Raw genomic sequence first — 27,758 nt, 5'->3', positions numbered from 1 at the left:
ATGTTCAAATAGGGAAATAAGTTATTCTATCATCACATTGATAATTTAAATAATTTATATACCAAATCACTGTGTAGCTGTGTAAAAGAAAAAAAAAAAGACATGCAAAGTATTCTGTGGCTATCGTACACGCTGTACAGCTTCGATTGAATATTTGACAGTTTTCAGTTTTTCTCTGCAGGTCATTTTGCTCACGTGTGCAAAAAAAAAAACTGGAGCGCTTGCCTTAATGCCCCGTGTAAAGACTTTAGCCGCAGTTTTACTGTGATTTGCCTTAGAGTTTTGCATTTTGCATGTTTTGAAGATTAAGACTTCTAAAGGGTATTCATAAATACATTATAGTTCATTTACATAATTTATACATTTAAACTGCATAGAATTATAGGTTGTTTTTTTTTGTGCCCAATCAATCTTCACTGTGATTCTTTTATGAGCACGACGACGCAATCAAGCACGTGAAATACTGAATTTTGTGATCTTAAAACGAAGTCAGTATGTCAAAGGTTTAAATTACAACGTGTCAAAAGTGACTGCTGATGGGCACTTGTTGAATACTTAAACATCAACAGGGACAACATCTTCCTTATGGACTCGGGCGGATCTTTAAAGTTAATTTGTCCTCATATTTACAGAGAAACAAAGTGATAAAAGACATGTGATTTAACTGCGATGTGTGACATCATCATAAACGCCTCAAACATTCAGCTCCAAGTGACTTCTGGGTATATTTTTCCCCTCCAGGTCCACGTCACTCAAGTTGATAAACTACATCCCATTAAATCAGAGCAAACTGATACCAAACAGACATTCCTGTCCTCGAGAAATGCAAATATGTTGATTTAAAATAAGACAGCTAGAAATGCACCAAGTGAAAAAAGTTTGACATCAAATAAGGCAAAATATCTTAAATTAGCTACAATCTAAATGTTTGGATGTCCAGCGATTTCAAGTGACACAAAGATAGCCAGACGATCAGACTCGAGAATTTGAAAGTAAAGCTGGGACTGAAGTGATGTGTTTTGTTGGCTGCATTTGGAACTTGAGGATAAACGTGAAATAGTTGAAACAGAAAGAAAAGATCATTTCACTGGGCTATCATTAAAAAAGAGAAAATGAAACAGTAAGATATATCATCATCTGACACTAAAACAGTCCAAACCTTTGGTAATGCATAGTTCTTTGCTGAATGTCTCAGATTTTCCGAACGTAAAGCCAGTTCCAGCAGTCGCTGTTTCACTCCGGTCCGAAAAAAATAAAGAGCAATGACAACAACAACGTGATGGCTCTTTGTTTCTCTGCTTCAGGCAATCTCCCTTAGCTTTTAGCTCCTGCTTCATACAGCATTTGCAGTTTTGGCTTGTTTGGTTTGTGAACCAAAGAGATGAGAGAGCAGTGAAGCAGCCCTTTCTTCTCTTAACTAGTGAGGGTGGGCCTGCCGCCTGACTCCTCCGGATCTGCTCCGTCTTCTCAGGGCAGGAAGGGTTCATCCTCTTCCTCGTCCGCGCTGGGACCGGGGTCGCTCAGACACCTCATTAGCTTCTGCTGATCTCTGGCTCCGTCTTTGTCGTCCGGCTTGTTGGCTCCGCCGGGCCTCGTCGTCATCGTCAGGCCCGGGTCCTCCTGCTCGGCCCGTCGGAACTCATCCAGAACGTTGAGCGAGTCCGGAGACTGAGGAGAGGCCAGGTCAACCTGGATGGTCGGTACATTGTCCGACGCCGGCTTCATGCTGTAGGCCTGAGGGTCTACACATAAGACAGAGGGAGCACTTCAGGAACGTGGCAGAACTGATTCCGACCTTGCGTCACCATGCATTGATGTACATCGAATGAAGGGAAGGAAAATGTGATCGACAGACTGACTCCACAAACTCAACACTCGCAGGCTCCAGGACCTTTCCTGGTTTTCCCCACAGTACAGAACAAACACAGCAAAGGAGGTCACAATGAGTCATGGCGCAACGCATGCTGGAACCGCTCTCCTCTCCGAGAGAACAGAACCTCCCGGGGTGGAACATGCTCAACTCTGCTCGAGAACTTCATTCCTTCATTAGTGATGAATACTTAATGAATGTTTACAGGCAGGATCACTGCAGCATGCGTGTTAGGACCGCTGTTGGGTTATCGCAAATTACAATGAATGGTCTCTACACTCAACTACATACCTGAACAGACTTTGCTTCCTTTTTGATGCTGAGCAGGTGAGAAATCAGTATCTTTTCCTAAAATGAAACCACACACTGGTTTTACATGCCGGCTGACTCATGCAAACATATTTCCATAAATGGGGAAATATACTGTAAGTATTCATATGTTGCTGTGGCTGCAAGCAAGCAGCAGTGTTTCTACATCTATTGTGTGAATGCTGCCTCGTGGAACCTCACAAAATGCAACGTCTGAGGCTTCTGGTTCCCATTAGTGACATCGTGACTTCTCTCCTTTCACTTCAGGCAATACCCGACATCTGCCTACTGAAGTGCCTTCATCTGGCTCCAGTGAAGATGGAAGTGCTCACCTGAGGCCAGTCTGGCTCTACATATAGTTGGTGAATCAGGAGGAGCAGCGGGTACTGTCAGGTAGTTATTCATCTCGTTTATCTGAGGAAAAAAAAACCCCAAAAGGTTGATTAGTGGGATGAGATGGCTTTTTGTGTGTGAGATCACAGTGCACTGAACTTTCACAATTATTCAAGGAAAAAAAGCTTTAATGGCTTAGAAATGCAAAAAAAAAAAAAAAAAAGACAAACTCTTCTTTCTTTATTCATGTGGGAAACTCAGCGGCTAAGCTGCACAACCTCTGCAGGTCCCCGTTAATCAATTTTGAGAAAAAAAAACTTCATTAAAACTGTGCGTTGCTTCTTCAGACTGCACAAATCCTCGAAAGTGGCCTCTAACACATTCAATTTACCCTAAACCTGGAGTCTGTTTTCATTATGTTATTACCAGCTGTTGGAATAAAAGTCGGCACTGGGGTCCGTTAACGGAGCAAATAAATCAGCTCCCGTTTGTGTAGAGAAATTTAATTTACGAGACTGAAGGTGGATTCCAATTACAACACAAATCATAGTTTTATCTGATTATAAAACTGCTGTTGGCTCGGTGGAACGAGTTACTGGTTGTAATTTGTGTCTCGACTAGTGTAGTGAGACGAGCCTCCCCAGGGCAGTTTATAGAAAGTATAATAAAGTTAAAGTGAAGGTTATGGACGCCTTCAGTTGGCTCGTTACTGATCTGTGGTGAAGATATGTCGCCATCATTATACAATTATAGTCGCTTGTCATTCATTTGTTCACAGTATAAGAGAGGTAAACCAGGAAAATCCTAATGTTTGATCAATCAAAACATTTCCTGGAGCGATTGATAAATGTTGGCAACTTACTAATTTTTCTGTTTTATAAATGATATTGGCCCATTTTGTAACGAATCATAGGATAACAATGTTAATGTGTAGTAATGTCGTGATTTTCAAATGGCGTTCCAACTAGAAGATTTCAGATGAAATTTGATGTTTGCCTGCTGCTGATTAGTTTCCCCGTCATCTTGTTTTTCACCAAAATCGCACCGTTTTTTTACGATTTTTGCGGGAACAGTTTGCCAAATTATTAATGTAGCACACTATTCTCGGGTTTTCCACACGTTTTGAAGTGCTTTTTGACGGTGCGAGAACAGCTGCACGCTGAAGAAAAAGGACGATTTTTTTAGGAAACAGGCGCAAAGAGAAAGGCGCACAGAATTACTTGCGCTAAAGTGATTTTCTTGGAATTAAAAAGAGAAGTACTTAACAAATAGCAGGCTGTTAAAAGCATGAGGTTATGGCGCAGAGAATACAAGATGGCGTTACAGAACAGGACTCAAATGGTACATAATACTGCCGAGTAAAGCCTTCATCACACCGACCCGGCGGTCTGTTAATCTCAACCCCATTGTGGTGGGTGTGCATTGAGAGCAGGGCCAGCCAAACCCATCTACCTTCAGGTTTGTTAGCAGGTTGGACTATGATCAGTAATGTGGTAAACGTCAGCCCGGATTAATCATACTGTGAGAAACATCATTGTTATGCGGTCCATCTGTTGACAAAGGGTGAGCACACCGTGTTGAACAAGGAGCTGAATGATCGAGACTCGGACACGAAGAAGCTTCTGCTGATCTGCAGGGAGGAGGAGATTTGACGGCAAGTTACAAGGGTCGGGACTTGACCTTTGTTTGTCTCGCTGTGTTGTTGCCTTAGTGACGATTAAGGAGTGGGTGGTGTGGGTGGGTGGGTTGGGGGGGGGGCGCGGTAAACTGTCTACTAAAGAAAATTAACCCCGGACTGGCCGTTAAAGATGAAACCTCTCAAATGCTGATGCGTCACAGACTCATTTCACAAATCATCTACATCAACAGGTCAGCTGTAGTGTGAAAATGGTATACAAGACACGATGTGTTTCTTTGTAAAAAAAAATGATGCCAGCTGGCTTGATTAAGGAGGTGAGCGTCAATTTAAGAGGTGTTGTTTACCTTCTTCTCCAGGTCAATCATCCTCTGCTTCTTGAGAAGTAAGTCGCTAAATCCATCCTCATAAGGATCGGCCACCAGAGTGTGTCTGTTGTAGGAGCGCAGCTGCAAAATAAAGAAAAAAAGAGGCTGGATTGCTACAGTAACGTCACTGCACATTTGTTAAGGCCATGATCACCATGGTAACATTATTCATGACCAGTGTAAATCAATGAAAATTGCTTTCCTGTGTCCTTAAAGTCACTCTTAGTTAAAGCAGACCTACCGATTTCATTCTTTTCTTAAAGCAATCAATGCATTAGAGGGTAATAGCTCACGGGTAATTTGGGCTTTAAGTGAAAATCATTACTGATGCTGGTCTGCAATATAATTTGATAATAATATAAGAGAAGTCAGGTATTCTCTCGTCAGCAGCGTTACCCTTTGTCGTGTCCTCTGAAGGTTACTCCTGAGGATTTTCCTGATCTCCTCTTCTCGGCCTTTGGGCAGCTGAGGAAGTGCTCTCTCTACGGGCTTAGCAGCAGGCGGCTTCTTGGGCTGAATATTCCTGAAAAATACAAAAAAACATCAATCAAGGATTTTGTCGTTTGTAACAATTGACTCCACATTCACCAAAGAATGATGCTGATGTAGAAATCAGGCCGAATCGAGCAATGGAGCACCGACAACGTCCGAGCCGCTTTGAGTCATTTTTCATACGAGCAGAGAATGCAACAGTACCCAGAGATTACTCAGCGTATGAAACATAATGCAGACAATCCAGTCCAGGCATTAAAAATCCGCATTAAAAAAGAATCAATAATAATCTCAGAGACAGCTTTTCTACTGTTTTTATACTTTGTAATTTCAGCTTCTAAGTAATGAAAATACATTTGATAAGCTCAGATGTTTTTCACAAGTTGTAGTGTTATGAGTATTTAAATAAGAAAACAATTCACTTTTCAGTGGTACTGTTCTTGATGGAGATATAGTAAAACAGCAGAACTTTTACAGCTTGCCAATAACAAAGCTTCACAAGGTCTTTTTTTATCGTGATCGCCTAACTTTACCTCCTATCTGTAGAATTGAATGACTTCGACTGAGGAATTGCAATAAATCTTAAACTAAACTGTAATAGGGACGTACAGCTGGTGGCTAATGACGGCGCTCTATACTCACTGCATGGAAACTGTGGAGGGCATGGCAGAAGGAAGCTTGACGCCTCCTCCGCTCTCCACCAGCTCAATGGCCTGTTTAAACTCCATCTTGTGGTAGAAAGCAATGAGCTGTGGCTCCTTAGAGCGTTCGCCTGCAATCAGACACTTCTTCACATACTTCTTGTTGAAGCGGTTCAGCCTGAGAGAAGAGGAGGAAAGTCAGACATGAAAACAGCCACCGGAGACTAAAAGCATATGTAGTGAGAGCAGCGGGACACGTTATATATGACGAGTTAAAGTTTTTTTTTACTTGATAGGGTTATTAAATATTATTGAATTAAATTAAATATCCACAAAATAGCTGTTTGCTTGTTTTACTTAATCATGTTTGAAATTACCACGATCATTAATGTCATTTGGGCCAAGGTGATAAACATTGGAGAGTGTGTTTGAGCAGAAAGGAGTCATTTCCAGTGAAATCCATACTTGTCCTTCCAGTGGTGGTGTCCATAGTGTCCACAGATATCCTCAATCCCAGTCAGTAAGTGGTCGAGGAACTGGGGATTAGAAAGCAGATGGGTTTTTAAACAAGATGAAATAAACACACATATTCTCTGGACTGGGTTCTCACCGGGCCTCCCTCTGGGAGATGTTTCTTATTTACTCTAATTCAGTTTGTACCTCGCTGACTGAGAGTGTTTTAAAGAGCAAACGGGTCTCAAGGTCCATCTTACAGTTTCTGAATTGTGCAGCCATTTCCTGGTATTATCATTCACACTCAGTCGTGCACATCAGTGGTTTTTAGAGGATGCATTTTCCTTGCATTAGGGTTTTTGTGGGTTATTATTGCATGCGACTTGACTATGAAGACAGATTTGCAGACAATGATGCAATACCCTCCCAGATAAGATTGTCATCATTATCAACAACAGCAACAGGCAAGGAGCTTTCCAGCAGAGTCTATGAGAGAGAAGCAGCAGCAGTCAGGTGATTGACTGGACCGGGTTTATTAACAGTGGCAGCGGGACAGGAGAACCGCGGTACTGTGCCGAGGCGTTTGCTGTTCCGACTGCAGCTGGCCTGCGGATCACCCGGGTGCTATGACTAAGGCTGTAGATGACAGTCTGACAGCCAGCGTTGTCATGGAAACGGGTCATTAAGCAGAGCTGCAGAATCCACTTCTGCTTTGTCAAGATCGACTGATTTATATCAAGACAACCCCACACTGCGGGGGTGAAAAAGTCACAGCTAAGACCTGATGCAAACTTTTTCTGCAGAGGAAATGTGAGAGCATAATGGGAGAAGAAAAAACGATTATATCCTCAATGTTGATATACTTTTCTCTTATTTCAAGATCGTTAAAAGTGCAGCGTCTTCTTTCCCAGATTTGACTTACATATTTGTTAAGTAAACACTGTTCTATGTGCTTCACAGTTCATATTTATACCCTATTTTCGTTCAGTTCTTCACACATTTGAGGAAAACTGGAAATCTCAAGAGTGTGTATGGTTTTTGATATGACTGAAACGAGGCCTTGCAGTGCAGATTAGCAGGTAAGACGGATCAGTGGAGGTGAACGTGCACACAATGGCAAAGAAACAAGGTGACAGCTGTTGCCAGCGTCGAGGCAAAAAAATTAAAAATTAAAACTGAAAATATTTTACTATACAGCCTTCCTTTGCAATTGCACAAATATTAACAAATACAAAAAGTACGACAGTGAGTGGATGGACTTATTAATATTGTGAGATTTATGTATCAGGATTATACAAATACTTTTTCATTTTAATAAGAATATTAAAGAACAGTGAAGATGTTGTGAAGGATCTGCAACCTTTCTGTAAGAGGTATGATCACTACGTCATCAAATGTCTTGCTTGTTTTTGGATTCACGACCGCATATTAGCCCAGTACGACGCTCCTCAGCCAGCTCTGGTGGATCTGTCCACTGCGGCTTTACAGTGGAGAAAGCCATTAGGACAGTCTGCTGTGCTGGCCTACGGCGCTGGTGACTCACCCATTGTCAAGTCTCAGAGAGAGCAGTGTGTGTGTGTGTGTGTGTGTGTGTGTGTGTGTGTGTGTGTGTGTGTGTGTGTGTGTGTGTGTGTGTGTGTGTGTCAGTGTAAAAGAAATGTGTATTCATGACTGTTTCAATAATTAATTTCAAACTCTCACACCGGTGTTACTTATGGATTTGTTCCAAAAACTAAGTACACTAATGCATTTATGTATTTTTTTCTGTGCGTATTTATAAAGACACAAGAACACGTGCAATGCACACACGCATTACATTAATCGTGTGGTTTCGGAAGGTATCTTTAGGTAATGAGGGACCACGTTTTTATTCACAAAACTTTGTGGATTTCCGTCTAGTGTCGCACCCTTACTGTACTTTACTTCCTACTGAGATGGCGTAACACTGCCCAACCAGCAGGGGGAAGCAATGACCAGCTTTTGACAAACTTGCTGGCACAAGAGGATCTGATATACTGTATGTCATTTTTTAATTATTCCACCACTTAAAGTGGCAGAGCAGTACTATCCAAAGATTAATGACAACATTCCCATTAGGTGCGCAATGTTTACCACTCATTAATCCGCGAAACTGTGTCAAACAGGAACGGCTGTGATCACACTGACTGAGTAAATAGATAGCATGGATTTTGGTAAAAGGGGAAGCTGTTAATTCATTAGTATTTTCTACATGTTTTACATTGATTATTCTAGAAGATGCTTATAGTTTTTGAATGTTTCATTTGTCTACCTAAAGAGAACGTTTAAACTATAAACAGAGGGAAGGTTATGCACGGTGGCGTAGGAAAGGTTGTTACCTGGGTGTGGATCTCCTCATTAATTGAGCGTTTGGCCTCCTGTTTCTTCTTTACCGCCAGCAGCTCCACTAAAGGTTTGATGGTCATGCCCTGCAGGGGGGGGGGGAAAGAACAGCCGAACATTATTCTCTGGAAACACCTCACGGCCTTTTATCCAAGCAGTAACAGGATCTTATGACCAACTTGGTGAACTTCATTTGAAACTCTTATCTCAAAGTGTTTTTATGATTTCTTTGTGGGTCATGTACACCACATGAACCAGTGCTCTCTGGGTCATTTGCACATGTCCTGTTTACTGATATCAATCGGTTACTCAGTAATAACCTACGAGCATGTTTTCTAAAATATGCAACCCTTTAGTGATTATGATTCAGCTTTAAAACTCCCAACTTGCACCGTAACATTTTCACACAAATGAAAAAGGGGTGAAGTACAGCTCTCCTCTGATAACAGATTCTAAGTAGTGATGTTTGTCTGAACAGAGTGGCACCGGTGAAGCAAGATATAGAGTTTGATGTTAATATGATCCTCCAACAAAGGATAACTCATCTTTTAAACATCAACAAAAAACAAAAATCAATAAAGTGGCTCAATTAAAAAAGTGAGCATTATGCACTGGGAACATTTGTTGTATAAGAAAGTTCCCAAATGGTTTTCCTAAGAGCCCCCTGACTTGCTTTGGATCCCCCCTCATCAACCTCTGATTTTCCTAAATCTCTGGATCAATTCAGCAAATGCAGTGAAAAAAGATGTCGTTTTTTTTGTTGATGTTAACTCTGTTGATTTTGCAGGAAAATCATTCCTATGTGGCAAGACATTGGTCACCTGGTGTGATTCCAGGAATGAACATCAACCTAATGTAACATCATAATGAAATCATGACAGAGAGGGTTGATGAAAGCAGCATGACAAAAGGGAGGTGTGTGTGTGTGAGTGTTCTTGTCCACACCTAAACGCTTGACAGTATCATTGTGCTGACATTAAGCCGACCATCTGGTTTACTGTAGCATGAAGTGGCTGACAGACGATTCCTGCTCTCCTGACTAATTCCTCGTACAATGCATGTATCATCCCAGCTTATTTCAAACAATGTATGAGTCAACGTGTTTCTCAAGTTATATGAGGAGTAATGCTTCTATATAGCCCTTTGTCGTTTACAATCTTACACATTTATGCCTCAATGACTGTGCGTTTCTTGTATTCTTCTAAAGATGTGGTACTTCCTTTAGATTTTAATCCATTTTATTCTCTTATGTATCTGTTCATGCTTTTTGTCAATCGTTTGTTTTTAATGTCTGGACGCGTCATGAATATACATACAAGAATATTTAAAGAAGCGTGGTGGATGTCGATTAAATAATGGTTCCCTTCTGAGGCAAACGGTCATTTTTGGCCAATTAGAGAATGAATTTAATCGTCTCCTTTTTTTTGATTTGCAAAACTGCAAAAACTATAACTTCGTTCCAAGCCTGAACTTTAAGACAAATCTGAAGTTGCTCATCACGAAATGTTCAGTGAAAAGTGAATTCCTGATATTAAAGGAACAAATAACCAGCAGATAACAAATATGGACAGATGAAACATCCAGATATAAAAAAGGACTAATCAGCCTGAAATAAGTCCACAAGTCAACAATCTTCGACAACTAAAACGGACAATTTGCCACTCTAAAGTTTTCACTAACCATAGCGCCTCCCGAAGTAGAAACAACTCAATCTGCCTCTTGCTCACACAAACTCTTATTCTTATCTCCACATCAATAGCCTCTGCCCCGCAGTGCCTGGTCTGCATCAATCATTGCATCAGAGTGCCCGAGCGAGAGCTGAATCCATCGCTATGAATAAAATATGTTTCTAATCTTGCCTCCGTGGAGACAGAACTTCTTTGCAGGGTCTTATTTTAGCAGCTGCTGTTGTTCTGGGTCCGCTTCACATCTTAGTATCTTCCTCCACTGGCACCTGGAGACGGATTTATCCGACACGGCTGAGCGGCGTTGGGAACGGTGCTCGACATGAACAAAATAACTACAGTCACCGCATGTTTGCTGGGACATTTTTCCACCCGTTTTAAAAGTGAGAACCGCTGCTTCACAAAACAGAAGAAGCAGACTACTTGAGGCTGAGCAACTCATGAGACAAAACTGTTTTTTTTCCGATAGAGACGTTTATTCAATGAGTAATTTTCTGCATAGCTAACTGCAAGCCCATTAAGTCTAAAGCAGACTCAATTAAGAGCCGATATGTGCATGCATGGACGACTACTGTTTTCCATGCAAATATATAACATCAACAAGAAGATAATTTGACAGCTGACATATTGTTATAATTAAAGCCGCATTTTCTAGAAAAGTCAGCCTTCGAAATAATGTTGAGTACATATGATTTCACAAGATTTTAACCATTTCTTTGTACATTTTAAATAAGACTCAGCAAAAACTGGAGGTAGAACTGACGTTCGCCACATTGGAGGTTTTACTTTACAGATTTACATCATCACAGATGCAGCGATAAGCTCCGTCGTCTCATGGTCGCAGGGTTATTGGTCGGAACCTGATGGGCAGAGGGTCTTTTTCTGTACAGCTTGAATGAAATATGTGCATTTTCTCTTAAGTCTTCTAAATGTATTAGCTTTTACACTGTGCAATGTGAGTTAATCCATTAAAGGACGGCAGTAAAAGTACCTGCAGGATGTTGCTCGCCACTGAATCAGTGGTGACAATCACTATTAGCTATGGAATTCCTTATCTAGTCGGATTAATCCGACAATGGCCATGACAGCATAACAGTTCCCATTTTAATACACGATCGCACATCCAAGCAGTTTCCAATGTCTCTCGTTTGAATCGGGCAGGAACAAAAGGCGAGGGGAAACCGTATTTGGTGACTTTGATTGATCACACGTACCTGAACGAAGACAGTGAAGAAGATAACGGTGATGATGGCAGTGAGGAACATCTCTCTCATTGGAAAGTGTTCCTTTTTAAGCAGGAAGCAAAGGGAGAAAGCGATGGCCCCTCGCAGGCCACCATAGGCCACGATGAACTGATCCTTGGTGGTCAGCTTAACGATGCGAAACTTGTTGATTATGTAGGTCAGACCAACCACGCCTGCAAAATGCAACATGTGGAATGAGTAATATGTACAAGATCAGAGTCAAAACAGCAGTCTTTTACAGTGAAATCTCTCATATGATCAACAGAGACTTGAGTAATAGACATTTGAAAATAGTCTGTATCTTAAACTTAAAGGAATCATTATATCATGAAAAGAATCACTTCAAAGTATTTCCAGTACTTTAGGTTTGTTGCATACTAGATACAAGATACTCATCACCAATATAAAAATGGTTTCACATGCGTACAGTCTTTGTCTTGACATGCCAAATATGAAGGTGTGATTCAATCTAATAGCGTTAGAGACAATGCTGAGCAAACGCCCAGTGTCCGCCGTGGAAATACAACGTATCCCCCAGCCATGTAGGATTTGTGTCACACCAAGACATTTGTCATTAAACGGCAGACTTCATCACGTTTTTCACATCATACAATGTTATTGGGAACAGCTGTGGGAAGATGCATCACTAATTATTGGTATAGCATGTGCATTATTTTTCTTTACTCAAATGTATCTTTTCTTGCATGATGATGATCAACTGACTGTTTTCACTGGAGGGTGGAAGAAGTATTTAGAAACAATAAGTGTGCTTAGGAAATCAGTCACACAAATTATGATGCACAGTTCACAAATTAAAACAAGAGCATATTCAGCTGCTTTGTTTTTGTTGGGTTCGCCGCAGCAAGCAGGCTCTTTACACTTGGCTGGTTTTTATGCCGGATGCCCTTCCTTATGCAACCAGGATTCAAACCCGGATGAATTAAGGTCAAGATTTAACCTGATCCACAAAAATGGCCTAACTAAACCTCTTTATGCAATTGATAAGAACAATTTCAATTGTTTTACACTAAGATCTAGTATTGCACACTGCAGGTAAGGCGTGAGCAATGATTAATTGATTTTGATGCACAGGCATTAACTCCCAGGCGCCAAACCATTAAAATGATGACAGTTTGTAACTCCATGACAGAATGCTGCTTTCTTTCATTTCCAATCGCTCCTACAAAAACACGATCACGGGCATGACAAATCATCCGCAGAAGGACTTTTGACATCCTGAAAATGAGTAAACCCTCAGCGACGCTTGCCTTCATGCACCGACAGTTGTGTGATGAAACATGATCGCAACAGTTCTTACTCGTGAGGACACTGCCGTTTGATGCCAGTGAAGCACTCTTTAAAGTGTAATAAGATATTGCTATCGCCTTTGAAAAACATCTTCCAATGCTGAGCAATTAGCAATGAACAGTTTTGAAAGGATCTTGGACGAATTTCATCTGAATATGGCCCTCCTGCATTTATGTAACGGTGTAAAAAGATACTGTGGTACTGTGCTGACCTATGACTCGTGCAACCAGACACAGAAGGACTGTGACTGAGACGAAGGTCCAGTTCCAGGAGTGAGGTCCGTCCACTGTGGCTACACCCAGAAAGATGAAGATCAGCGTCTCGCTGACGCTGCTCCACATTTTCAGGAAGTACTTGATGGTGGTGTGGGACTTGTGGGATATGTTCGCTTCCACATAGGGTCGCATTACTGCTCCACATGCTATTAACCTGGGGGGGGGGGGGGAGAAAACAAGAGAAAAGCCGGCTTAGAGGAATGATAGTGAAACAAGTGGATGTAGAGGAGATATGTGAATTGCATGAAGCATTCTAGCAAAAAAAAAAGTTTGTTTGTTTCTAGACTTCCTGCCTCATCAGTCAAATCATTCTTGAATGTCTAACTAAAATAATACAAACAGTTATTTGTATATTTCAAGTAAAATGCAGTCCTGAATATTGTCCTTTGCGAGTTTTCCACGGTGATAATGACAACACTTCTCCGTCTCGTAACCACTTCTCTGTTCCATTTTGGCCCCGCAATGTTTCAACGTCGAAAAAGTGGAGGCCAAAAACAAGGATCTGCGTCACATAAGCTGCAGCAGCTGCTTAACATTCACCCCGTCACCCTCATTGTCAATATCGGTCGGGCTTTCAGGCTATTATAGAAAGATGAAAGGAATTCACCCCAGTAAGCTCTCAACTCCTCTTTTATAAACTAATGATACAAATAAAAAAAAGAATGAATCCAGATTCTGCATTCATCAGAAGGGATTGTCCTTGGAGCTACAAATTCTGCGGCCGTGACACAGCGTAGGGACGTAGTATATCAGCTTCTGCTGTCATCAATAACACCTCCAGCCTTAAACAGAAAATAGATTGCTACGTACTGGATGAGCTGATGAAATAGCAATGAAGAAAATGTTGACGTGTCAATAAATCTGAGCATGGTTTAAATCAGACGAATTCATTACACTGCTGGTAATACGGAGTGCGATCTGCACGGATCTATGACAAACAGTTACCTTGCTGCTTGTATATAACACATGACACAGAGGGAAAAGCCATTTGTTAAAAAAAAAAAAAAAAAAAAATGCTGCATCAGGAGGGCGTGTTTGAATAAATAAGCAGAACAGATACCAGCAAGCAGACACGTTAATCTAACTACTTATTTGTAATCACTGAATCTGCACACAGCAGCAAAGCACCAGACAGAACAAGACGGGAACCTAGAAAGTACGTTCAAGGAATCACACTAAAATTACATGGTTTCAAGTTTTCTACAAAACATAGCAGACAAGGAAGTTGCGACTCACTCTGATGACAGACTGGAATATCAACTTGTTAACTACTATAATATCAAAATACCATCCCTGGTGGTAATTACAGTTTTAATTTAGTTTACATTTGATGGTAGGCGCAAGAAAACATAATTTAAGCAATAAAAAGCTGATTTGCTGAAGTAAAACATGGAAAACAGATATTTAAGGTTTTGTAACAATTAACCTAATTATAGTTAATATTTCTTAATCAACTTAATTCAAAACATGCCTCTCATTAAAAATTACGTGTTTAAACAGGAGCCAAAAATATCTCATCTTTAGTGGTCAACTTGACAAGTTATCTTATTTCATCAGACATTTTTTTGTTAAAAATCAATACTATGAATTCAGTCAAACAGCAGGGAAGTAAACCTTGCTGATATTATACTTTAGAGTACTCTGCACACTTCAAGATCTGAATATAGTGAACACACTTACGCCATGATGCCAGAGAGGTGGAACATCTCAGCTGACAGGTAGGCCATGTAGCTGTACACAAAGACAAAAAGTGGCTCGATGACACGCGTGTGGGAGGTGAAGCGGGAGGTGAAGGCAGCCAAGATGCCATAGATGGCTCCCACGAGAACGCCACCCACTGCAACGATAAGGAAGGAGATGACTCCCAGGAACCCGTCCAGCACCGTCACCGTGCCGGCTCCTACAAACTCCTCAAAAAGGTGGTACAGTACCTACAGCAGACGGAAAAGCAGAAAGACGGGAGTGTACAACAAAAACAGAGAAAGCCAATATTAACATACAATGAAATGTTGAAAACAAATCACAACAGCAGCCAACAAAGATCAAGGAAAACTGAAATCTCTGACAGCTACTGAAGATTTTACAAAAGCCTGCACTCAAATCTGTGCCGAAACATAACGCAGAGAACAGCAAAGAGTTCACATATTGTACCACCTGATGTCATTAACAGTTTGTCAGTAACTTGTCAAGAACACAGAGCCGAGATGGTTTACGGTTACTTAAAAAATACGGCTGTTAAGATGTGAAACTATCCAAGAAACACGACAGCATAGTATCATTTGTTACACTGTGTCACTGCAGTGCTCTCACTCAGTCTGGCCCTTTGTTTCTCTTTAATCTGTTCAGCAGTTACTGCTATGTTGAGAGTTGAGGGCAACCACTTCATGTAGATGTCAGTGTCTCATTGAAGTTTCAAGACGAGATTGTTCCGAAGATTGGCCTGGATCCACAGCCGGTTTAAGAAGTGTGTTAAATGCTGCGACAGAGGGCAGATGAGGCGTCCATGCTCGGCTAAAAATGCTAATAGCTGGCCATCATAACCTGGTGATAAACAATAAACTGGACTGTTTAGAACTATAAAGGCTTGATCTGCATTGTATGTGGAACGGAGGTCGTTGTTGCATTTTGCCCTACAAATTTGAAAATGGATTTTGACTCCTTAACATCTATGCATGTGGAAAGTTGCACACGTTTTTAATGCGCAATGGGGGATAATTGCTTGTCTAACATTTTGTTGGCTTCTCTTTTTGCAGTTAAAAGTCTCTTTTTTTAATTGATTATGGTGGTTTAAATAAAAAAGTTTCTAATTTCTCGTTCTAGGTTTGGTCACTCACCACAGTTACAGCATCATTGAGCAGTGATTCGCCAAACACCAGGATGTGCAACAGCTCATTGATGTGGATCTCCTCAAACACAGCCAGCACAGCGACGGGATCCACGGCTGAGATGATGGAACCAAACAGCAGGCAGGGCAGAAGCTCCAGCTGGTGGAGTTCTGACGGGTTGGCCGGCTGGATCTGACACACCGCATACAGCAAGCCCCCAATGAAGAAGGCGTTCCACAGAGTCCCCACGACGGCAAACATCAGGATGGTTCCCACATTCTCCATGAAGGGGCGGATGGGCAGGAAGTAGCCAGCATCAAGAATGATGGGGGGCAGCAGGCAGAGGAAGAACAGTTTGGAGTCCAACACTGGCGGGACCTTCTCTCCAGCTAGTCTGATGAGCCCCCCTACCAGCAGGCCCACCACAATCAGCAGGCAGCTCTCTGGCACGATGCCGGACAGACGAGGAATCAGATGGAACCCTGGAGAAAAACAAAATGGACGAACACAAAACAGGAAGCAATAACATTTAGAGGGTAAACAAGAAAAGGGAGGAATTCCCTGGGAACCATTTGTTTGTGAACGTGTGTGTTTGTACCATGACAAATAACTAGTAACCTGACACGAGTGTGCTCGCCGCGAGGCACTCGGGCAGCTTTTGACAGTGGATTAACAAGTTAATCATTTAATGAGTTTAACTTTTGAGCAGGCAGATTATTGTATCAGCAAAAATAGTTCACTATTATAGCAGGGGATGCACTGACAGCATATATATTTACTGGAAGTCTCTGCCGACACAGATGACTAAAGTATCAATAACACTTTAGCATTACAACAACAATAAGTCTGTTTGTCTACATCAGGGGCATCAAGGCATTGTATAGGTTGCAGATCATCTGCAAAAAGCATCCAGTACAAAACCACTGTCGGTCAACGTGTGTAGTAAATTTGAATAGAAAAATATGGCTTTGTGGGAAAACAAGCAAGTAGCAACCTTTAAGTGACATGCAAGGCACAATGTTTGAATTTACAATTACGTGCCAACATTGCCTCCTTTTTCTTACTTCATAAATGGCAGAGTTATGAAAGCTTGCCAACACATAATTACAAGGAAAGTCACCCGTAACAAACTACTCTTCTGAGGAATGACACCAACCAAACAAAACCTGGTTTCTGTTTTTAATCCCGCAGCGTCCTTCATTATTCACAGTTCCCAGGTAAAAGGAAGTACCACTGCCTACAGGCCAGGCAGGTTAGCTCGAAATGCTAAAAGAAGCGCCTCTGATTTGAAACCTGTGCAGACATGCCGGAGCATGCCCGTTTTCACTCACTCCATATATTTACAACCTTTAAAAGTTCATATGCTTCCTTGTATTGCAACTGTATCAGTATACTGGCCTGAGTGCAGCTGCTAATGCTGACACTGTGGTGATTTCTTGTGGGGGAAAAAAAAATGAAAATAACATGCAAAACATTCAATCACACTGATCTCACATGGGCAGTACCAGAGCAGGTGAAAAGAAAGAGAAAGAAGTAGCACTTAAAGGAAAAAAAAATGCTTTCCTAATTCCATTTGTCTTGTTGTATATGGGGTAATTTAATTTTGAAAGAGTTCTACACAATTGACCTTTTACAATTATGTTCCACCGCTTCAGGCTGAATGGCTCAGAGCACAAGTACCTCTGCTGCGAGTCTTAAGAGACTGAATTTCTTCACAAGCGTTTAGGCTCCACTATTGTCTGACAAATGATGATGATTACTTTAACTCTAAAAGCCCTGGTATGGTCCCCACTTTTCAGCGAGGGCTCAGGACAACTGTAGCTTTCGGAAATAGGTAAACAATAGGGGATGAAGACTTCAAAGCGAGCCCAGCATGGATCCCATGGCGTGAAGTCTTTTGCCAGCTATATTTACAGTACACTACTGCAGCATGACGACATGTCACTTTCAAAATGGGCCGGCATGAAAATACCCGGTGGTGCATTGACACAAAACACACACACAATGTAATATGAACCAGGTAATACTGCATGCGCACACGCAGGCATACCAATCTCACAGGGGTGGATAATAGGACACTGGATGCCAATAAAAACACAGCGTCAAAACTATACAGCCTATTGGAAAATAACTGAACCAGTGGAAGAACACTTCAAATATTACTCACTCAATTTGCAATTGAAATAGTTATGAGCAAACAAAATCCCCTGAATGTGAAAAGTCACTTGGTTCAACTTATAAATGCAGATGTGTTTAGATTAACAGGGAGCGACAGAGAAATGAATGTGTCCACATTCATCTGCGTCAACAAGTTGCCTGTTCCCATCCACCCTCGCCTGTTGCTATTACATGGAGACATGAAGTCCACCCACGCTATAATTTTAGATTCCTCGGGCAAAACTGGCACTCAGAATTTTTCCCCGGTGGTGTCGCATGAGTTTCCGACAAATGCAGCAAAGGCAACGTGTTAAACTATCAATTAACACCACGGCTAGGAAGCACAAGCGCTTTGAGACTAGAATGAAAGGTGCAGTGACAGCATCATCACCTTGCGCAATAACCACAGGGTGTGTGCTCTTTCCTGAACAAAGAGGGAGGCTTAAACAAGGAGAAGGGAGCCAGGCTGCACAAATTTGCGTTCATTTACACGAGGCGGATGGTAGACGGGACAATTAATGCTCCGTCATTAGCGCATCAAAGTTATGTAATTGCTTTACAAATGTTCAATGAGTTCACAACTTTATGCCTGAAAGTAAATAAACAGATCATTTAGAATTCAAGCATGAAGTTTGGGTGCATCTCGCTTGAACAAAACTCTGATTTCAGTGTTCCGTAGCTTTGTAGCATCCTTGACATGCTTTGGTTCATACAGGACATCTGTAGCTGTGGACAGCTTAAAGACAACACGGTTAGTGTTGCAGAACACAAGCTCAACAAGTGTACGTTTGTGGGGAACACAGCTGTGCAGCTGTAGGTTTGGAGCTCTGAGGAAAGTTAGTCAGAGAAGCTTTATTTGAAACGATCCACTGAGATTTTGTTTCCGGGCAATGACAAGTCAGTGAGGAGCTTCATTAGATAATAAGCAGCTACTCCGATTCACTTAGGACAATGTACCCAGGTGGGTTAACAAAGATATTCTGTGAGAACCACTTGAACACAAACAGAAACCTTGTGTGAGGTCCCCTGAAGGCATGCGTGGAGAGCAGGATGTACATTCCTCAGCGAGTTGTGAGACAATCCGAAGCTCAGGCTTGTGGAGAAAGCAAGAATCCATTTATTGGAGGTCTTCCAAAATGAAACTAAATTAGTAAATAAATTAGCACTGTAACGGTCACAACATCTCAACTCCCATCGACACCTTTATATCATTATGATGTCGTGTCTAAATGTGTCAAGAGACATCAACATCACAGAGATATTGGTTGTGTGGGAAATTAAAAGGTGGCAGCACACCTCCATGTAAGCTTATTATTGGTGAGACTTACACATTGCTGTGAAAGCGACAGAGAACTGATTCTTATGACAATGACTTCCATAAAGATTCTGCCAACAACTGCGATAGTTCATATTCAAATGTTTTCTAATTGCTTTTCTTCACAAGCACATCTAAAAAACGACCAACAATATTAACAATTCTAAGGCCTACTGCAAGCGGAAGAAAGCTGTGCGATGTTGTGGTATTTATCCAGGAAGAAATCGTCTACCAACGCCAAACACAAACTTTGCCTCTAAGAAACCACCTTTAAGGGGAGTGGTGCTTAGCGTTCTCATCTAATATATGGCATACTTCCAACATCAGGCTTTATAGGTACTCTGGAATAACAAGGAAAAACAAAAATCTTTTGCTGAAAGAAACTCCTCAAAAGCTACATCCAGTGATATATATATATATATATATATATATATATATATATATTAGTGCTGTCAAAATAAGGCATTCATTGTGGTGATTAATTTAAAACATTCAACTCATTAAAAAAATTTAACGCAATTAATGTTTTTTCCACTACCTGTACAGCCGCATCGAGCCACTCTGGAATTGTGGAGGGAATATTAAGTTTCATTTCAAACACTTGCCTGATGGCTCGTTGAAGAAAACTAAAGTCATTGGCAGATTTTAGAATTTATCTGCGTTCTTTGGTGTGTGAGTGTGTGTGGATATTACAGTATATTACTGCCACTTTGTTCATGTAATAACTTTACAACTTTGTTTCTTTTTTAAATATTTAGATTCTCAAAGTGCTGGACCCGCACATTAACATATAAGTCTGGGTTTTGTTACATCTTCTCTGTTTGTGGATTTAAGAAAGATTTTTTTTCTTTTAGTTTTTTTCTTTTTGCTAAACGTGGAGTGGAGCAGTGTTTACTCAAAGCTGAATGGAAGTTAGTAAAATAGTCCTTGAATTTAAATCTACTTTGTGTGTTGACTCTACATTAATTCCACGATTTGCCATAAAAAAAAAATCTGCATTACAAGCTTCAGGTCAAGTAGAAAACAAATTTGATTAATCGCAATTAATTACAGAAAACTGTGCGATATTTGCAGAATGTGTTTGGATGGTCTAACAGTCAAACCAGGAAAGACGAGGCGGTCATTTTAAGCTCCACTAAAACAAAACAAGCATGACGGAATCCAGAGGGTATCATGGGAAACCAAGCAGGGGGTTTTATGAGAGGACAAACAGTCCCATAATCCCTTGCGTAAAACATTCCTCTGAGTGGCAAAGACTATGTATTCCAAATCAAAATCCATAACAGAGACATGAAGATGTGGCATTTACTTAGGCAATAAATAGATAGTGAATATTTGAAGACCATACCAGGTGATTTGATACAATATACCAGAATTTCCACACAACACTCTCCTGAAATATAATACGATGGGAGAGGTACAATGTCGTTTTTCCCAAATCAATATATGTCATTCAAATAGATCACAATTAAAGACAGGCTTAATTATTTTATAATGGAGTGTGCACATTCTGTTAGATTCAGGTAAAACAGACTATAGCGGCCATTTAAAGCTTCTAAAGATCTTAACGAGGGAAGACATATTGCCATCAGGACAGCAAGGAAGCAACTGTTTGAAAGCAGGCCGGTGCCTTTTCTGTGTAAAGTTTGCATGTTCTCCTTGTGCTTGCATGAGTTTCTCCATGACACCAGAGCTGCCTCTACCAGTTTGAGGACAAATATGTGGGGTCAATTTGTCTAAATAGTTTGAAGTGGGTATTTGTCCTTTATACCGATAAAAAAAAAAAACAACTGGATGGACTAATTGCCTAATGTGAGCTGAGATTGGTTCAAAGCCTAAGATTTAAGACACTGTGTACAGAGTAGGATTGTTTAGCGTGTGTATAAAGAGACAAGATGAAAGATGGACCATACATTTGGATATCTGTTGAAGTTTTAGTTGAAGTAATGACATTAATGTTACAGGAAAAGAAGAAAAACACACCTCAGCATAACATTTCTACAATAACCAGAGAAAATCGGTAACACAAGGCCTTTAGTCAAATGTGGCGCTGTGTCATCATGTCTGGTTGTGTTAATGTATTACTGCCAGCGCCTCGAGGACATACACACTCAATACTGGCTCAGGAATTAAACCGTAAATGACCCATTATCATTCATGGGCGACCAAGAGGGACAAGCAAAGACTTGAGCGCAGAGATGGACCAGGAACCGGACATAAAGAGATTCCAGCATGTCTCTTGAATTTAAAAGTTCCCAACGTGTGAGCGTTGGACAAAGGCGCGGTTGGAGGAACCGTGAAGTGTCCAACCGAGGAAAAGTGCTGACAATTGGAACATTCTCTCCTGCATGACTTCAATCGCAGCCTTTCACACTCATCAAGTGAAGAGCCATAACAGGGGAGATAAGATGGTGAAATGGAAGAAAGTGGGCCACAAATAACTCACAGCACACAACTGCATTGCAGTCCAGACTTAAATATGAAGGGGGTTTGTCGTGGCTGCTTGTCAATAAAAGCTGCCACTGTGCCCTTGCCCCACGCCCTCCTGGGAGCCTGGATATATAAAGGTTATTGAAAGCAACAGCAAAGAGTAACGGCTCCTTCACTTCAGCATGTGAACCCAGTGTTGCCACAGCCTGGGACTTGCTACACATTATCATTTTACAACAGCAGGAACTGTGTCTGATTGCCAGGTGACTAATTGTGCATGACACTCAAGTCGTCTGGATTAAGCAAACACAAAAGAGAAAAACACATTTGAAAAGTCTCCTTTGTTCAAGATTGTTACTGATGTCGCATTTATTTGATTCCTTTCCTTCAAGCGGCCATGTTGGACTCCCTGGCTCACTTTCCAACTCCATTCTACTTCAGCATTTACGGGAAGGTCAAGAAACGTTCAATTTAGAGGGATTTTAGCCTTGTTCCTGATAATAGCACTCTGTATGTGTGAAGTTGTTACGAGCCATCGTTTCACTGAAGGATGAAGAAAAAGTGGTCCTCCAGTTGCTTGGGCAAGGCCAATGCTGATTCAAATTGTTCATCGGGGCCTTGAGATTGATCCCTGGCATCACATCTGAATAACATAAAACGGTCTCATGCAGGTGATTCCTCCCCAGGCTATGTTCTGAGCTGTGGAAGCAGAAAGTAAGTGAGCATGTAAGCGGCTTCGCCTGGAGTTCGACTCCGATTCCCGCTGATATCTTCTATGATAACTTGGTATCAAATGTCTTTCATAAGCTACACCTCACACGCGCTCTTAAGTTATCAGATATTCCCATCATATAAATTTCACACAAAGAGAAATAGGGGGATCGAGGGTTGACAGCGGTTTAGTGGTATCATGCCGAGAAAAGTCTCAGGTGGAGGCTTGTGGAGTGGTTTTTGAAGATACATTGCAAACGTAATGTGTGGTGACTCAAAGAGTTAACCTTTGTGGAAAACATCAATACAGTTCCTCAAACAATTGTATCTGTGAGAGCGTAGTACAACAGGCATTTCTTTTCGTTTGTGTTAGGTCAATTACTAAATTGCTCTTGAGGCATACCACCAGAAATGACAACTGGCTGTTGCCGTTTTAAGTGCACGCACAGAGAAATGACTGTTCTAAAGATCAATAGTTACATTCTGACATAAGGACTGTTTGTCTGCAGGCCCTCAGAAATAACCAGATGTCGTATGGTCTTGTGAATTGTCAGGTGAACACATTTGTTACTTATGTCAGCATTTTCTGGAGACAAAGACTGAGAAGTCTTCTGGACACTACTTGAATAAAACAATAAAGATAATAGGGCACAGTCTGCTAGACATTGACTGACGTTTTGCCAAGTCCCTTAAGATAAACTGGGACTCTTTATCACACAGGCATCACAGATAAGTATACTATTATGGCCATGTTTCTGAATGGTCGTCAACAACAAAGACATGCAATAAATGTCCACATCAAGAACAGGACGTCTTCTGTGTCGCAAGACACTTTCAATATAAACTCATTAAAGCTCATATTTGGTATAAACTTGCAGTCTGCCTTAAATATAAATGTTAATAATTGAATAATGTAGAAAACAAATGAAACTACTAACCCCGTTTCTGGGGTGCATGTCAATGAATCCCGTCACACTGATACTGTCACCCATTATCAGCATGAGTAACTTATCTGTGGTTGACTATAGATAATGCTATCTTTACACTAAGGGTTGGTCTTTTGGGGAATTATTGACACAGCAAACAAAAGAACTTAAACAACCTCAGCATTCCTGAAATGGAGCTTATCAAGATGCAATAGGTCTTCAAACTATGCAAGTTAGAATTTAAGCCACCAGTTGAAGAGCAGATTTAAAAAAAAAAAACACAAGAGCATGTTTAGCGATCACAAGACACGCAGATTGTTCACGATCTTGCAGTTCCTCAAATGAGAGAATCAATATTCATATGTGTGAATTTTCACAATCAGGAACTCTCTTTTGTATACATTTACATTTGAACATGTCCTCTGTTCCTGCTCTACTCATTGTTTAACCAATCACACTGCGTCATCGTATCCTCCATCAAACTTCCACGAGCCCGCTCTGGAGCCGGGACCACGAAGGTTGTTTGTACTACATTTCTAGGAAATCGGGAAGCCTCTGGTTTCACCTGGTTCAAACACACACTGCAAGGGCCCCTAAAGTTCTGAGAAACAATAAAAACCTTCAGTGATCTAAAGACACCGTATATGTAGATGAAGCTCAAACAAACAAAAAATTTTTTTTAAATCATGGCTCAGGTTGCAGTGTGTGACAATAACCTATACTCAGATAACCACAACTCCACTTGTAATTATGTGCGGCTTTCACAGACTGTCACACTGGAGTAACACACACCTTCTCTCTTCAAATTGTTTGGGCAAGTTGTGAATAATAAATGGCCGGGGAGACCGACTGGACTTGTCAGACATGATACAGGGACCTTTGCTGGAAGTGCAGAACCAAGCAGCCTCCCAGCCGCCAAGGTAATTAGCAAAAGGTGCGGCATACTGCCAACTCGAGTATTACTAGTCAACGTTATCACATCCGACCTCACCAGAAGCTAATTTGAAGGATCAGAGCCTGATAAATGTTTGATGAAATTATGACCCAATACAGGCGGTACTCCCTCCTATACTTTGCAGGTGCGGTCTCATTTATATAGTGAGTTGCCAATATGTTACATATTCCTTTCACAAAGCGAATGTAGAACAAGGCCATTTAGATAAGGTTTTATTTTTTTTTCTTCTTACTGATTGTAATCAAACTGGTGTTGTAACCCTGTATTGCTTTGAGAAAACTCTACACCACACTTGTTGTAATACCTATAGCTTATGAGTCCTGGATTCGTAAAGAATTCTATATTTTTTTTTGCAGCTTGGCGACAAAAGTCAACTTCAAAAAGGTCTAATAAAGGAAGATTTTTTCCCTTTTCCACCCATTATGGCAAATTCTTGGTGAACTTCTAGTCCAAGATTTTTACTGAATGTGAAAAGCTGCTGTACAGAGTTTAACCAATTCGAGAAAAGTACTTGGGGGGGGGGGGGGGGGGGGGGGGGGGGCGAGGAGAGAAGGGGAGCATGCACAGACAGGATCACTTAAGAGATAAATGGACTGTGTTAGTGCTTTTAGACCAGTAATATATATTCTGAGAAGATGAATCAAAGACATGGCCGAGGCTGAGCAGTCACAACAGATTCTCCAGGGCTCAGTTTCAGTCGTCCAGGATAATCAACGGCTTAAGGTCACCGCTGTCTGCTGCTGCTGTCAGCATGCACACTCATTCAGTCTTTTAACTCGTCTGCTTCATACTTTCATCATTCCTGAAGCTCATTCTCCGACCATATGCCAATCCCACAAATTCACTGTCCTTGAGCTGTGTCCTACAACTAAGCTACCGGAGCCAGGTGGTCTCTCTCTGCCTGTCCTCTCCCCTGAGACACTGGGCTTTTCGCCCAGACAGAGAGAGGCAGTATTTTCTCCAGCAACACGCTGCTGCTCTGTCAGGCTCCCGTGATGTTGCAGGCAAATGACAAGCTGATTGCCCTTTATAAAAAATAACGCCGAGTACAATGCAGTGTTTAAGAAATCGCTACACGAGGAAGGATCGGTAATTGAGAGGAAAGACAAGTTGGAAGGTAGAAAGAGAGAAGACATACACAAACAAAACAATGAATGGAGAGGGGAGGAGCATATGAGTCAGGAAACACCGGGAAGGAGAACAGAGAGCTTATCTGAGGTTATTTAGTGTGTCCCACTGTTGAGAGCTGGAGAAAATTGTGAATAGGATGATATCAAATGTTGCTTTACAACATCCGAGCAGTTGCTCTAAGCTGCTCAGTCATCACTACTGCAAGGAGTAGATGCAGCTCAATCCTCTCCACATGAGGCTGACAGATCTGATGAGTAATCTTGCCTGACCAGCAATCCTGAAGAACCCACTCACAGGCTGATTTCAGCATGTTCAGGACAAACCTGTTATATCAGCGTACCAAGTGTCAGTTTCTATTGGTTTCCAGAATACCACGAGCAGCACACTGGTCATTTAGTCACTGAAAGGTAATCTAATTAAAACTTTAATCTATCAATAAGTGCTCTTTCTGCTGATGAATGGCGAGATTGTTGTTGTACATCTATCTGATCACCACGTGCGCTAATAATAATAATAATAATAAACGATACCTGGGTAATAGTACACTGGAGCAGATGGCTGCAATGAAAGCACCTGTAACCAAGGCCACACACAGCATTTCCTGAACTCATGGAACCTAAACACGTAACATCCACATGACAGGACACTCACCTAATTTCATTAAAGAGGCCAGCAGCACCCACAGGGAGATCTCGAAGGGGATCTGGATGTGGTGGTAGTCGAGGCTCAGCACGGGGAAAGGCTTCTTCGTGATGTTATGCGTCTCGGCCGCCGCATTGTGCTCGTGGGGCTCTTCCTGGTGGCCGATATCCGGAGAGCTGGCAGCTCCGAGGGGGAGCACGGAGCCCTCCAGGAGCACCAGCACCACCAGCAGGAGCAGCCCCCGCTCCGGGAGACCCCGAGCGAACCCCGCCGGGCGGTGAGACCAGCCGGTCCGCGGAGCCATGGCGACAATTTAGGGAAGAAAAGTCCTCAAAATAAACAACAAGTTCAAGGAAGTTGGCTTAACGGCAAACTCCGCAGTGTTCACGTCGCTTCTGGTTGTTTAACCGAAGAACATCCCGACTTTACCGGTCATTTCGGTTAATTAGACCAAAACCGACGGTTGACCATTCCGGGTCTGCCTTCAGCGTGCAAGTCGGTGTCCAGGTGAGCCGTCACACCGACACAGGCCGCCGGAGCAGGGAAGCAGGAAACGCCAGGAGATGGTGTGAACAAGTTTCTTTTAAAAACACAGCTGGCTGTTCCTCACCGCGGCGCTTCACGAGTTCACCGGCTCCCGTGTCAGTGGCCGGCGACGTCCTCGTCGGGGGGAGATGTCATTGTAGATGCTGGAGGCGAGCGAGACTCAGCGGCATCCCTTCCTCCTCCTCCGCGCCACTCCGTCGTCCCCTGCTGTCCGAGAAATTGGCCCGCGAGGCGGCGGCGGAGCTCCGGGGCTGACCTTGAAGAGACGCCACGCCGCTGTCACGGTGCATTCTGCCGCGCAACCAGAGGCGGTTTAACTTTTTGACGTGAGCGTCCGTGTCTGCGGCATCCCAGCGCCGTGCGCCCGTGGAGGACAAGACCTTGGGTTGGGGCGGGAGGGAGGGGCGGATGGAGGGCTGAGGACTGTGGGTGGGCTCCGCCCTGGCTGAGGAGGTCTTGTCCCGGGGGCTCGAGCTCAGTGGCGTCTCCCCCTGTCGGCTGCGCTGCTGTGGGATCGTACAACCTTCAAAACGCGCACACGCTTTCTCAGAGGTTCGGTGGATCGGAGGTGGAGGTAGACCGAGGAGGAGGAGAAGGGGAGGGGAGTCTGACTATAGTGACACCTATAGGAATGGAGGTTTAAGATATCTCCTCTCGCGGGGCAGCATCTTCTCTAGAGATTAACTGGAATAGGAACCCAAGGGCTGAAGGTGACCCTGATCTGAACCTAACTAGATAAGGTGTGTCACATGAAGAGGCACTGCACTTGAATTGGCCACAAAGATACCCAAATGATATCAGAAACATACCATGGTTTACCTTGAGCTTCAGTTTGAACCAAAAAGAAGGAAACCAGACATTTTTTGCCAACTTTAAGACAGAAAATGACCTACCAAACAAAAAACCGGTAAAGAAAAAGAATGTCTGTTCTTGGAATTGCAAAGATATACGGTATATTAATGCATATCTATGTTACAGGAACAACAGTGGATTGATACTTCTTGACCTCCCCATTAAAACAATAATATAATATTCTCTGTTACAGATTATAATCATGAACATGGAACATATGCTGAAGAAAAGAAACATATACTACACTCAACTCCCCCTCCCTAGAAAATGTAAATATATACCAGCAAAACCTT

General features: G+C 42.0%; 1 protein-coding gene across 1 annotated transcript; it reads right to left on the bottom strand.

Annotated features, from left to right (window-relative positions):
- On the bottom strand, positions 1-27,140 carry slc9a1a (solute carrier family 9 member A1a). The gene is made up of 12 exons (XM_080471853.1): positions 26,077-27,140; positions 15,810-16,282; positions 14,656-14,906; positions 12,912-13,129; positions 11,363-11,565; positions 8,460-8,549; positions 6,115-6,185; positions 5,651-5,827; positions 4,913-5,039; positions 4,496-4,597; positions 2,512-2,593; positions 1-1,742 (listed from the first exon to the last, which is right to left on the bottom strand). The coding sequence occupies exons 1-12, from the start codon at positions 26,369-26,371 to the stop codon at positions 1,468-1,470; spliced, it is 2,364 nt and encodes a 787-aa protein (XP_080327979.1). The 5' UTR covers positions 26,372-27,140; the 3' UTR covers positions 1-1,467.
- Positions 27,141-27,758: the final 618 nt, after the last annotated feature.

The sequence above is a fragment of the Lipophrys pholis genome (genome assembly GCF_963383615.2).
Source record: "Lipophrys pholis genome assembly, chromosome: 9".
Classification (NCBI taxonomy): domain Eukaryota; kingdom Metazoa; phylum Chordata; class Actinopteri; order Blenniiformes; family Blenniidae; genus Lipophrys; species Lipophrys pholis.
The sequence above is the reverse complement of the archived record's forward strand: the minus strand, read 5'-3'. Positions and strand labels throughout refer to the sequence as shown.

Coding starts and splice junctions, on each gene's coding strand:
- slc9a1a (XM_080471853.1), bottom strand. CDS start 26,371: ATGGCTCCGCGGACCGGCTGGTCTCACCGCCCGGCGGGGTTCGCTCGG. Junction 6,186..8,459: donor ATGAGGAGATCCACACCCAG/GTAACAACCTTT, acceptor TCTAATCCCCAG/TTCCTCGACCACTTACTGAC. Junction 2,594..4,495: donor TGATTGACCTGGAGAAGAAG/GTAAACAACACC, acceptor TTTTTTCCTCAG/ATAAACGAGATGAATAACTA.